Below are 14,581 nucleotides of genomic sequence, written 5' to 3' on the forward strand. Positions count from 1 at the left end.
CTGTGAAGCAAACCATTGCACTGGTTTAGAAGAACCCTCCAAAAAGGTGCTACTTTGAACTGAGAACAACCCAGTGACTGGTTTTGTTTTCATTTTCATTGGGGCTGCCTGCTAGTATTACCTGGCTCCCTAAACCCAAATAAATGAAGTCTCTGACAAACAAACTGATTCCCCAGGATTAAAAAAAAAAAAAAAAAAATCTGTGTTAATTAGCCCTTGAAAGCAAAGTCCAGCTGTAATCACTCCATGGACTGCTAGATACTGCAAAAACTGAAGGAGTTTGAGATAGGGGTTTGAAGAAAGCCAAGTCTACAAAGAATTGTGAATACTCATGTAGGAAAAGAAGGACTGGGATACATAATTTTAACATAAAGAAAAGGATAGAAGGAGAAGTAGGGTAAACTTTAAGGACCATGGACAGATTTGATTGAATTGGAAGGGGAGAGATTTGAAAAGGTAAAAGGATTGTTTTTCTTCAGGAAATGAATAATTAAAACCAGTAACTTGCTGTGTGAAGATTTCACTGCAGCACAGATAATGGGAACAGTCACCTTACAAAAGAAAAAAAAAATAGGAAATTTCTCTCTGACGCTTAGTGGCCAAACACACTGCAAAACACCTGAAGGTAGAAATCAGCTGCCCAAAGAAGTATGTCAGCCTTGGCCACTGCCCCAGCATGTGATGGATCCAGGTCCAGCTGCAGCTTTACAGGAGATCACTCGTTGCATCAGTACACACACCCATGCTGCCTAAGCATCCTTGAGATGTTGAGTCGGCAATAGCCTCATTGTCCTCAGTGAGTCTACTTGGATAATAGCCTGCACTTATCGGGGCAAGGGCACAAGAATCTGGCTGCTAGCACTCTCTGGTTAGTGTCTCTTCCCTGGTGCTCTGCAGGTGCAGTATGTTGAATGTAGAGCAATAATTGATTTTCACCACTGACAAACTGACACTCCCCGCCCCCCCCCCCCTCCCCCTCCCCTCTCCTGCTGAAAACAGTTGCTATGAAACACACTGGTTAAAAAAAGAAGTGTGGAAAGTGTTTTCTTGATGCCACATATTTTGGAGAGGGACTTGTCCCCACTGATCACTCAAAATTACTTCAACTCTCCCCTAGCACCTGCCAGTATCACACTGGGGACCCTCATGGGCTCCTGTTAATCAATTTATATGCATATCAGCTCCCTCCCGTGAGGCAGATGGCACAAGCAGAGACTTGCTGCAGGTGGTGCTGGGAGAAGGTGGGGGCAGAGAAGGCAGTTAGCCCCCAGGGAGGGAAGGTGACACAGAGCTGAGCTGACAAGGGCTGGGGATGCAGCAGCATCCTCCCTATGGCATCCCTGTGCTCTTTGTTTCTCCCTGCTGTTGTGTGCGTATGGCTGTGTGACACTGACACACCTCATTTCTTTTGCCCAAAGACTAGCTGCCTGCTTGGTGTGTCTGCATCCAGTGGTGTGAGTCTACTCAGCCCTACTGGGGCTACTGAATTCTTCGACCCTAATTCAGCAGCTCACACGTGAGACATGAAGTTTAAGGGAGCAGTTTTGATGCATCTCAACCACATCCTCCTCAAACATGGTTTTCCTTGGGGGACTGAACATTCGGGAATCCTTTCTAGACGGTCGCATCAAAGCTATGGCAGAGGCATGAGGCCGGAACATGTCACGAGGAACTGCAATACTTTATGGGACCAGGAAAGGCCACTCACAGAAAGTGCCTATTGACTTCTGCCTAAGACAGGCTCTCAGGCAGGGATCCCCCTCCTGAGTTCGCAGAGCTACTGCTGTGACACAGAGGAAGCTGCACTGTGCTAAGGCTGTGGCAGCAGAAGCACCAGGTCTGGGTCAGTCACCTTTTCTCCCAGTAGTGGCAACTATTGCTTTTGTGGTAGTCTCTGGCCCTACCTCATTCCCTAACATGGTGGTGGCTTGTTATGGCAAGAGATGCAGTTTCACTGTTGAATGCAGTGTTGTTCTTCCACTGACAGCCAATTCAGTGACACATTTGGAAAACAGCCCTTCCTGGCTTTTGAGAGACCTTATTACATGCAGGAGTTTGTAATGAGTCTCTCCCTTCCTGATAGATTGGATTCAGCCTCAGAATGGCTGTTACAGTGCTGGGAAATAAAATCCACATTTATATAAGATGCTTTACCCTTTAGATGACAGACACTAGGCAGAGATGAGCTATTACATCTCACAGAAGACTTTTTTTCATAAAGAGCTGACCTCATGATGTGTCAGTGTTGAAAGACTAAACCAGGCTATGTTTAGAAAAGATATTTTCAGCAGGAAAAGCAGCATCACAGCACTGTTTTTTCTATTCTTTCCATTTCCACTGTCTCATTTACAACAGCTTATTTCCCTGTCTTTCTTCAGGGCTCTTGCCTTGCTCATGTCCACACGAGATGTTGCAGTGAGATGGTCTTTCTTGGCTTTGCAGATGGCACATCTACGCTCTGCTTCCCCTCTTTGGGACTGCATCAGACATGGGTTATTTGCTTTTCCCATGAAGGTCCCTTCCCTTTCCACATGCGCTGCTGGTGACTAAACACCAACATGGATTCTGCCTCCAGCCAATGAGAGATGGAAACCTCTTTGACCCAAACAAATATTTTTGTGCTTCTCTTTAAATTTCTCATAGTCAATAAGAAAATTTAATCTTGATTATTGTAGAAGCTTACTTGAGAATGAGATGAGGAATGTCTTAGGCCTACTGTATGGGCCAACCCTCCCTTGCCTCAGTATGTCCAACTATCTATGCTGTAAACATCTACATTTATGACTCTTTAATCTGAAAAGAAATAACTGCACAAGATTCAGCTGCTTAAAAGTAGATTGCTAATGTCATTTTAGGTACTGTCGGGTACTGTGTTGAGCTTCTAGCTGTTGCTACAGAAGGATGTGGATTTCCTGTGCAGACCTTTGGGATATTCACAGGCATTTTAAAGGGTATGAGATACCAGCAGAAGTTTGCCCTTTATGGAGAATGCTTGCTTAGCTAGCAAGACAGGGAAAAAATGTACATATTGCACTGTACTACTCTCCTAAAAGGCTGGTTTCCTCAAATGTTTAAAATATTTTCTATTATTTTGTACTTTAGGTGGATATTCATACCTGTATGAAGTGGATTCAAAATATTGCCTTGCTGGTCATGGAGTATTTAGCACTCCCTGAACACGGGTGTGAATATCTACCTTCTGGCTAGAAACCAGGACTACGACTCCCAAAGAAATTACTTCATTTCAAAATGAGGGGAATTTATTGTCTAACAAGGCAATAGAGAAGGCAGAAGATACTGCATTTGCTTTGAAAGAGAAGGAGTCATTTTAGGGCAAATATTTAATGAGCTGTTGATACTTAGGAATGTATGCTGTCTTTTCAAAAAGGAGATGGGTGAGTAGGGATGAAGCACATAGATGGTTAGAAAGCTGATGTGATGCTGAAATGGCTTAGTTGAGAAGCTGGACAAAAATGTTAGGGTGTGGATAATGGGTCAAGTTCAGAGCTTTATGGAATAGTGGGAAAAGAAACAGAGCTACCCACAGACAGCATGCAGCGCACGTACATGTGCTATGGCTGCTGTGAAAAACACAGACCACTTTGTCAGGTCAGAGGAAGAATGCACTCAAGATGCAACCAGACTTTCTGAGAGAGAGGCAAACAGGAGGGACATAAGGGTGGGAAAACGAGACTAAGTAATAACCCCTTCTGTCCTGTGCCTAGTAGCACTTTATACTTTCAGATAATATTAGACCCAAGAAAAACATCTTTCTCATAAAACTGATGCAGTGACCAGCTGACCTACCTAGAAAAATGCAGTTCAGATGCTGAAGGCAGTAATTAAGTCAGAGCTGAATCTGTCATCGCATTAAATACATATATGTCACACTCCTCAGTGATAATAACTCTGCTCAAGGTATCCCTGCTCATTAATAACTGCTAAGGATTGTCAGTCTTGACCAGCTGCTGAATATCCTTAGCTCAATATAAGCAGCTTAGCAGGAGAGGTTTGAGGTTTTAAGGGAGGTACACACACACAACCAACACATGTGCATGCATTAGCCTCCTGTGAATGCAACAAAACTCTACAAAAAAAGGTCAATCAACTCCACAGCAACACTGTGGTGCATCACAGGGCATCACTGCACTAACACAAGTCTCCCTTGTCTTCTTTATTTGGGATATGGTGTGTTAGAGGTTTAGGACTTGGGTCAGAGAAGGATTTAGATCAAAGAAGTATAAAGGGGCATTTGAGTGATTGATGATACTCCCACTGAACCATCATAGCTGGCCTGGGAATACATTGCAATTTAAACAGTCTGACTGAGTCTCATTGCCCCAGTCATGGGAATCCCCATCGTGAGAGCGGACTTGTCCCTCCCTGTGTATGACCTCTCCAGTACATGGATGCAACCCCTGTGCAGACTCCATGTTTCCCCCTTGCACCCTTAGACTCTGCAGCTTCCTGTGGTGTGAAAGGTTTGTGGGAGGGCACCAAGACATATTTAAATCTGCTTAAAGATATATTTAAGACATCACATGCAATCCTGGGCAATGCGGCATCTCCTGACATTATTTATGAAGTTGGGACAGTGCCTTCAACCCAGCCACCAATGCCTTCAGCAAAATCATGGACTCAGATTTGCCTCAATCAATCATGAAACCTGAAGGTCTCAAAATCCCCTTTATGGTACTTAGGTCCTTTTACCTCAGCTACCACCACTGATGCAGGAGGAAGAGATTTACACAGAGATTTCTGCAGGCCTCTTCAACAGAAGGCAGATGAAAACTCACTTTCTCGGTGATGGATTTATCCGACACTTTTCTTTTATGTTGCCTAGACGACATAACCTATCTGAAGGGCTAGCTGCTGAGTGACTCGTGCCGAATTTGCCCACAGTAAGAGCTGCTTTTCTCACCAGCCTGGTCAGGGAGGCTTCCTCAATCTTATTTAAAAGCTTTTTATAGTTCCCACACATGATCCTGTTGCTGAGGCACAACAACAGGCTTGGTCTTCAAGCACAGCGACTGGACTAACCCTACATTTCCATAACTATAGTGACATTTTAGACACTTATCTCATAATCATAATTAAATTCAGGAGTCTCAATCTTGAGCCAGTTCCCACCTGACAGGCCTAAATCAGATTGAATCACATCCCAGCTCTTCTTCTGCTGAAATGTCTACCTCAGCCAAAGTATAATGTAACCTGTATTGATGATGCAATAATCAAATAATTGCTCTACTTGTAAGATTACACGGTATGATTAATTCCTCATCTCACTATCATGGCACTAGAATTCATACAACTGACAGATTCCCAAACATTTTATAATCTAAATATTCTACAGCACTGTTCATAGTTATGCATTGTCCTTTAATCTCTATGCATGTTGCATGGAGATGTCAGGATAGACTTAGTTTCCAAATAGATGTTTTTGTTTTTCATGGGTTACTTCTCTCTGCTTTTAACTTTAATTTTATAGAATCATAGAATCATTTAGATTGGAAAAGACCTCTAAGAACATCAAGTCCAACTGTTAACCCAACATTGCTAAGTCCACCACTAAACCATGTCCCAAAGCACCACATCTGCATGTCTTTTAAATACCACTAGGGATGGTGACTCAACCACTTTCCTGGGCAGCCTGTTCCAGTGCTGGACAACCCTTTTGGTGAAGAAATTTTTCCTAATATCCAACGTAAACCTGCCCTGGCGCAGGCCATTTCCTCTTGTCCTATCACTTGGGAGAAGAGACCGACCCCCACCTCTCTACAGCCTCCTTTCAGGTAGTTGTAGAAAGCGATAAGGTCTCCCCTGAGCCTCCTTTTCTCCAGGCTAAATAATCCCAGTTCCCTCAGTCACTCCTCATAAGACGTGTGCTCTAGACCTTCGTTGCCCTTCTCTGGACATGATCCAGCACCTCAATGTCTTTCTTAAGACTTATTCTTATAAGGAATACGACTTATTTCTTATCAGGTTGATTACCCTCTGAGAGAAAAAGCCATTGATGGGAGGAGTGTATTGTACTGGCCTAGGTATTACTGCCTCTGTTAAGAAAGGAAAGGTGAGGATATTCAATGAGCTTTGCCCTAGGAAGATGTTGCCCAAGCCAGTATTGCTTAGTGGAAACGAAAAGACATCTTCTCTTGCCTACTCAAGTGGGGATTTTTGTTCCAACTAGAGGCTAGAGCAACTTTTTTTACAAGTCACCTTCACAGAGAGAAGAGAGCTGTTGGTTTTGTAGTGACTTGATCCTGGCTTGGACCTCTCCTGAGGAGGTAGCTGAGATAAAATGCTGTATCTTTACAGCCTCAGGCTATTTCTTGTCTCATTCCCATGCTCAGGGCTATCGGCTTTTACATATCATCTTTTCACTACCTAGTTGGCTTTGACAGATGAGCGGAAAAGCATGCCACATCCATGCTCCTGCAAGAGAAACTGCAGTAGAGAAGACGTTTCCAGACGCTGACTTGGAAAACTGAAAATGTTAATATCACCCTTCTGCTACTGCCTAGTCTTCTGCAGAGACAATTTGGCTACACAGGGTAAAGATTTGACCCTACAGAGACGAATGGCAAAGCCCCTACTGACTTCAACAGGGCTTTGTGCTGGAGGCCTAATTTGCAGAAATTCAGCATGATGTCAATGGAAATTGTTGACAGAAATAAAACAGCTTTTTACTGGGCAATTCTGTTCCTCCAAAAATGAGCCCTTAGGTCAAACAAATTTGCTGAGCTACCAAAAAACAAACAAAAAAAAGGACAACCTTTTGTGCAACAACAGAAAAAACAAATTAAAAACAAACAAACAAGACTGCCTGGCAAAACGCCATCACTTTTATTTCTTCCCTCATTTTAATTGCAGTTGTAGACTAGATTCAAACAGGTTAGCAATAAAAAAGCCCCACAAGGTTTATGTTCTACCATGAAAGGGAATTGAGGCCTATTCAAAGAAGAAATCTTCTAAATCAGTTGGGTGCCTTTGACTCCCTCCTTCCTTCCCTATCATGGAGTCTGACAAGCAAGTAATTTTAAATGATAAATTGCTACACTAGTGGGTGGCTCTGCAAATTTTCCTGGAAGATGCATGGAAGTTTTGGGTGTGGAGGACTTAACACTATCTATGAATAAAGAAATTTGACTAAAGAAATTCTTAAAATGCCATCTTGATAGAAACAAAGGGGCTTATGATTGAGGCATGTAGCCTTCAGTTTGTGAGGGCCTAAGTTGTCAAGTTCAAAGCCTTGGTTAAGGAAATTTTTAATCTATCAGGAAATATAAAAAAGAAAAGACCTTCATGGGAATAATAATCTTATGTCTTGATGATAGACCCTTCAGCTCCTGCTGAAGGCTTCAACTCTAAGTCAACACTATAAAAAGTACGGCAGATAGATCAATGTAACTGAATTCACGGTCACTATTTATCTCAGGCACAGAGATAAGAGGCCTCAAACACACATTTTCCCTGTTAACATGCTGCTCTGCATCAATAGTGCCCCAGAAACATTATGCAAGAGTGCTCTTAAGCCTTGGAAATAGCAAATTAATTCAATTTATCTTAACCCACTTTCCTCTAGGTCACACTACGTTACATATTCATACACCCATCATTGCCTAAGAGCACACACTGGAATACTTACTCCATGTCAGCCGTCACTGGGCAATTTATTAAGCCGTTATAACCTGGATTTGCGTCTGAGCTTGTTGATTTGTTACTGCTTTCATAAAGCAGAAATGCTATTTCTAGACTGATGAGCTGTGCTGTACAGCCATACGCATGCACACACACACACACACACACACACACACACACACACACTACTTCAGCAAGCTAAGTCTTGCCTCTCCCATCAAGACTGTGGAAGGATGGAGACATTAGGAAGAAGCTGTTGGGCTCAATCTCCATCTCTCTTTCCTGTGCCACGACTTCCACTTGCACCAAGGCTGGGCCACTACCAAACTTTGAAAGAGTATTATTTCTCTGGTTAGAGAAATGAGACAAGCTCTATTTTATGTGCTTGCAACACAGCAAAGCATGGCAGCGTCTAATCCTGCACTTGCAGAAATCTTGCGAACTCTATTAAAATAAATGGAGCTGTACCAGTTTACACCAACAAAAAATGTGGTCCACATGACTGCACTTTCTGCCTTGCCCACTTCCCATGCAGGCTTCTTCAAATACAATGCTATCTGTTGAATTCAGTGGGAAGCTCTTATGTCTGTTTTTCCTCACATAAGAAGCAATTTTAAGCCCCATGACTGTGACCCTTATGGCTATTTAAGCATTTCTCTTCCACTGATTTCAACAGCGGTTATGTAACTGTCAATCTTTGAGGGACTTGGCCTTTCTATTTTGTCTCTTAGGAATACTCGTTTGATTTTTGGGGGCAGTCTTGCGAGTATTTCTAAGATGGTGATTAGCTCTAGCTGGTCTAGTCTCTGCGTCAGATGACTCAGAGTTGAGTTTAGATGTAAAAATAGAACATACCAAAACTCGTATTTATAGCTTCTCATTACTTCATACAGCCTTCATTCACTGAACTTGCTGCTAAGTCCTTAATTTAATTCTGGTACTGATTTTTGAAAGCATAGTTGAGGCATTATTTTTTTTATTTTTATTTTGTACTTTTGGGTAGTGTTTTCACTGTTAGGACCTCTCCTAATTAAGAAATGTAGCTGTAGCCTCCTTGTCTCTTCTTCTCTCTCCATCTTATCTCCATTTTCTGGTCCTTTCTAGAAGCGTCTCAATACCTTTGGTGAAGTAAACCTTAAAGTGCTGGTGTGATATTTGAAAGAGAATTGGCAAACATACAATGTCTCTATTCCTTCCCCCTGCTTTTTTTTCTGTTGCTTTTTACTTCTTTGTATCATTTACAGGAGCTTTCTCTAGTTTTTTTTTTTTGTTTTGTTTTTCCTTCCCCTCTGTTATTTGTTTTGCTTAAAGCTTAGATCGTAGCAGTGATCAGCAGATATTGAGATATCAGCAGATATGGGTATATCAGCAGATATGAGGATAATATTCCACAGAAGTTGTTTGGCAGATGCAAATCTCTTTATCTAACCTGATGGTAAAAATAGAGACCAAGGAGATGGGTACCTTATGTTTGTGTTGTGACAGCAACATCATAGAGATCTTCAGAAGAATCCTAAGTAGAAGCCAAACACTGTCAAAAAGCTCAGAAAGAAGAACTGAACCCAGTCCCTTACAGCACCCACCTCCTGAAGCCAACAGGAACCATTTGGCTGGGTTTCACAGGAATTTGTGGACAGGGTGAGGTGGTTCAGGTCAGACATGAGTGGAAGAGCACAGTGAGAAACTTATACTTCACATGAGCAGTGATTTTTCCTTTGCTCCTTGTGCTGCTCCTTGGGATGAAAACCAAATGTAGCTGCTACCTATTAGGTAAAAGAGTGAGGGTCTCCTTCACTCTACACAGCCGATCAAAACAAAGCGAACCTCATTTCACATTGGGCCTCATTTCCACAGCAAGACAGACTGTAAAGCACTTCCTTACCTCAGGCAGCACCTTTGTGCCTGTCTGATCCCATTGAACTTGAGTTCTGCCAGGTTCTTCCCCCAAGTCAGTCAGCCAAAGTTCAGCAGATGCTGGTGTGTGCTGCTAAGAAGAGCTCATCCCTCCTTTGTGTAGGTGGGACTAGATGTCTTTCCCAGAGGAGGTAAACCAATGAAAGGGTCGAGACTCTAATATTCATTCTGTTGTTACACAAGTGCATAAAAAGGCTTCTACCATCTACCATCCAGCAGCCTGCATATCAGGGCACTCCAGCATGAGGCAGGGAATAAGGATCTGAGTAGCCTTAGTGGGGGCTATGCTGGAAAAGCAAATGCGTCTGTCATTTAAGGGCGTGTAGCTGTTATCAATTTGGCCTGAGGAAGGTCATGTGAAGAACCCCAATTCTTCACACTGAAAATATGCAATATGTGTATCTATTCACAATTGCTAAAAGTCCCACGCTCCTTTGTAAAGAAGAATTTTTTGTTGGAATTTGATTGTCTTACTGGAACGCAAAACAAAAATGATAAATTATCTAGCTTCCCTTGGCTGAATCCTCAGCAAAGGCAAATTTGCAGAGCTCAGAAAAAGTCAGCCTGCATTCAATCTGTAGAATCTGATCTTTGTTTATACCAAACTGTCAGCTTCTTTGTCTTCAGCTAGGCTGGAAATGTAAGTGGTTTATCATTATGCTATTACATGATATTACAGTAATGAAATTATATCAAAACTCATCCATAATCAAATGAAACGACAATTGAAGTGTTCAGTTCAATCCTTCTATCGGGTTTGCTGTTTTGGCTACTGTGTTTCACAGGGTGTTCTCCAGGGAGAGAAGGAAAGGAGAAGACAAAACGTGGAAATGCCACGACAGAAGGTCACAAGGCCTAAGAAAACTAAGGTGAAAAACCAGAACTTATAAGGAAGCCTCTCGAGTCTGGCAGTGAAAAAAACCCAGGAGAACACAGGCAAATACAGGCTGGGAAGTGGCACAATTTTTCGTGCAGTATGAGTAATCATTGGATGCAATAAAGCCACGTGTGGCGAGTTTTCCATCAGAAATAACTGATTACTTAGACAGAACCTATACTGAACGAGTCAAAACGAATAGTTATTGAAGAAGTAAGAGCGGGTGATTTCACGGACTCCTCCTAGCCTGATCATCTCTACATCTGAGTGCTTAAAGCCTAGATTGACTAACACACTTGAGTATATGCCTATTTTTAAGCAATTTAAGCCAACAGGATGATTCAGTTACACATAATTACAGACATATTTTATGACCAAAGGCATGAAAGAGAGAGAGAAAGTGGTTTTGGTCTTCTAATGACTGTTGGTACCTTGGGCAATATGCTGTGTGGCTATGTGGCCATCAGACTCTACAACTCTAGAAAATTCAAGGTCCCTGCAGTGCTTTGTTTCCCACTGGAAAATCCCACAGCGTGCTGTTGGAGGGCCAGCCTTCTCTGAAGCTCAGTCTACATGCTTCTGCAAGAGCCAAGGGACCCCATCATGCCTAAGAACAAGCCTAATTAATTTGGTCAGCTGGGGAGAAGACATGAGGAATATTTGTACAGCTACTACTGGTGAGTTTCTTTGGTGAGGGACAAAGGGCATGCCACCTTGCACAGGCCCTGGGATCAATGATCATTTGAGCCTGCTACATTTAGTTATGAAAACAAGCCTTGCTTGCCAACTCAGACATGGAAACAGGCTGAATTTTTCACCCAAGCAACAAGACTTTTCTTTCCCCCAGGAGTGGGTTTATCAAGAAAGAAGGACCAAGGAATTCAAGGAGGCTACAGGTGCCACACACCACTCTGTAAACATCACCCAGTGCATGGTGCATGTTCTGGCTCACACGATGGCTCAGTGATGTTCATCACATGTATTTTGGCTGCATTGGCCCTGAAATGCTTACTGCTGCATTCTCAGGTTCTGTGGCCCATAGAAACGCCCAACAAACTTAATTTTTCAGGGTGTTCATGTTGAACTCAATGGTAATCCAAAACTATTTGAGTCTACAATGGCATAGACGTAACACTGTAACTGAGGTTTCCCACACAAGGTAAAATGAAGTAAAAATGCTATTGTGGCAAAGCCTATGAACAAGGTGTTTTTGATTACAAACATACCTACATGTAGTGGAGCTCCTACTCAACTGGAGTATTGACACATTTGTTGGTGGAGAGCTTAAAATATTTTTGTGTGGATGGTGCATAAAACATAATTTTAAGTCTTCTTACTGCAACAGGTAATGCCAAATTCAAGAATTTGGTCCCTTTATCAGAAATGCTGGGAGAGGTCTCTGTTCATTTGGATTTTATAGCCCCAATTCTGTTCTGGAAGAGGGCTGCCTTTATCTTCTTTTCCTTAAACGAAGTAAGTATAGTACTTTCTCTTCTAATAAAACACTGTTATTGCTTTGGTTTTGCCCTCTTCTAAAACAGCATAGTGGTGAGAGCATTCAGTAAATTGAACTGTTTGTTCAAATCTCTCCTCAGACTGAATGAGCTCAAGGCCATATCTAGCCATTATACACAAAACCTTCACTAAATTGTGTATTAGGCCCCGGGTATATGAACTAGCACCTAGGTTTCCCAAGTCAAAACTTTATCCTGCAATTTCAAAGCACAAACCAACCAATTATTTAACCTAAATCAAGCCAGCCTAACCCAACCAAACCCACATAAACACAATGGATTTTATAACTATTTCTGCAAACAAATGAATATGAGGAGAGGCATTTTGACTGCATTTCATGTAGGTATTTTTTCCCTATGACTTAAAACGTTGTCCAAAATGTTGGGTCAAGATGGGTGAAGATTTTGCAAGGGGTACGCTCAGCCTATTGCAGCAGAGACAGGTTAGTTTCACATATTTTTATAACCCTTGTGTATCATCCAGCCATTCACACTGAGCTGGCATTTAACATGAAAATCCTCTGATGGGGAGAAACACACACAATGGTGGTAGCCATGGATCTGCCTGAAAGCACACTGGCTTCCAGGAGCTGTATATTTTGCAGGACAAAGTCCTGTATTTATACACCAAAGTGTTTCTGGATGGACGGTTGAAGCAAACCCTTCTCACAGATTTCTGCAGTTATGTCTCAGTCACAACCCAGTGCAAACTCCTCCGGGGGTGAGAGGTTAGTTCAAACTCCATGGCTTATTGGGTTGCTGGCTCCTCTGCCAATTAGCATTGGCAGTTATCTGTGGCAGCAGACACCAAGCAATTGTTTATTCCAGTCTCTATGTCATTCCAGCCATTCATGGACCTTCACAATAAAACCCCATTGCTAGAGAATACAGATCCCAGTGAACCACAGCAGGGAAAAAAAAAGAGGGTCATTGCAATGGGAACGTGTTGTGTTGCAGACAGTTCTCAGGGAAAAGCTGAGAGCAGGCTGCTCTTATCAACTGGGAGGTGCTCAAGCAGAAAGGTTATCATAACAGCAGGGACACGACTCAGGGTAAGGATACAGAAAAAACAGAAGGCAAGGAAGAAATTGGGTCGATGGAAAAGAGAGTCTTTTTCTGGTGTTGTATGACATAAAAAAACAGGTCCAGAAGGGATCTGCTGGACTGCTGTGCCCAGTCCCCTGCTATTACCAGCAAGCAGCTCATCTAATGTTATGAATTTGTTATGGAGGGTTCCTTTTTGGTTTTTTGGATGACTTCTGATCGCATCTCCTTAATTTGGTGATTTCAGTTTCCTGCCTAAATTTATTCATGACTAGTGTCCTCTTACATCAATATGGGCCTTTAGATAAACAGCTCTTCTCCCTCCTTAGAGTTTGCTCCAGCTGATAACACTGAGTTTGAAAGTGAAAAAAAAAATCTCAAATCCTTTATTCCCTTCATTTATCATCCCACTGGGAAAATCTTACAGTTGCAGACAGCTAGCATGGGAGACAGATCCAGATGAAAAACAGACAATGATGTCTACACATAGATTTCCTGCACAAACTCCTGCAGAGATCTGGTCATTGCAACCAGTGGCGCCCAGAGAGCCATCCAAAGGCAGGTGCCTTCTTCAAGGCAAGGTGAACAGCTCTCCAGACTCCAGTGAGTACATTAATTAGAGCTCGACTGACTATGGTTGCACTTTACACACGTAGCTCATGTATAGGTACTTACCCCATAGATACCTAAAGTTAGTTATGTGAATCTGGATCTGACTCCCACCCTCACTGAAGGGAAAGGTTTTATTGAATTGTTAAACACAGGACTGCAAGTCTGCTTTGACCAGGATATCCAAGAAATTAGCATGGGACTGGGAGACGGACACAGGACTGACAGGAGCCCCAAAATCTCTTTTTGTTGTGGGTTTGACCTCAGAAGGGACCAAATGACTATAAATTTTTGACTCTGCCTTATTTTACGCCTTTTTCATACATTTTAAACCGCATCAATCATGTTTTTTCTTTCAAATGAGAAAAAAATTTGAAATCTTCCTGAAGTACTCTCTCACATGCATTTGCAAGGTAATTTTTGGTGCACTGTTTAAGAGGGGCAACAGAATAAGGTGGAAACTTCAATGTGCCCGGCTACTTACTGAACTCACAAAGCAGTGTTCAGATTCTCCACTTTCAAATAGGATGACATCTTTTACGAAGACTGCGATGGCTCTCATTATGAAGGACATGAAGAGGTGCATATGAATATAATTCCGAGTACAGTGTAGTTTTCTGTTGGGAAGAGATGAAACAACATTTCTGAATAGCAAGGCTTCCCAAAAGCATTATTTACCTATTTACATGTTTCTTCTGCCAAGATACAGACTTACAAATAAACATTAGAAACCCTGAGACAGACTACGTTCTGCTGTAAATCACTGCTAATCCACTTAAGCTTTTTTAAATACACAAAACATGTAGCAATCCATACATCTGCAGCAGTGTTGCTGCTTTTCCAGTTCTTAAAAAAAGAAGTCAAAAGACAGAATGACAGAAAACAGGTCCATCACACTGCTCTCCATTGGAAAAGAAACATTTTTGAGCAAACTGTGCTCACGATAAAGGCCTGTTTTCTACAGAATGTTTGTACTGCAATAATT

General features: G+C 42.1%; 1 protein-coding gene across 2 annotated transcripts in view; it reads right to left on the bottom strand.

The window, feature by feature from the left end:
* VIPR1 (vasoactive intestinal peptide receptor 1) overlaps positions 1-14,581 on the bottom strand; it is a 118,859-nt gene that overhangs the window by 23,630 nt on the left and 80,648 nt on the right. For both annotated transcript variants that reach the window (XM_074845834.1, XM_074845833.1), the window contains one exon: positions 14,081-14,213. In XM_074845834.1, the coding sequence (XP_074701935.1) occupies positions 14,081-14,213 (133 nt within the window). The remainder of the gene's footprint in view (positions 1-14,080; positions 14,214-14,581) is intronic.

The sequence above is a fragment of the Strix aluco genome, chromosome 1, assembly GCF_031877795.1.
Source record: "Strix aluco isolate bStrAlu1 chromosome 1, bStrAlu1.hap1, whole genome shotgun sequence".
In the NCBI taxonomy this organism is placed as follows: domain Eukaryota; kingdom Metazoa; phylum Chordata; class Aves; order Strigiformes; family Strigidae; genus Strix; species Strix aluco.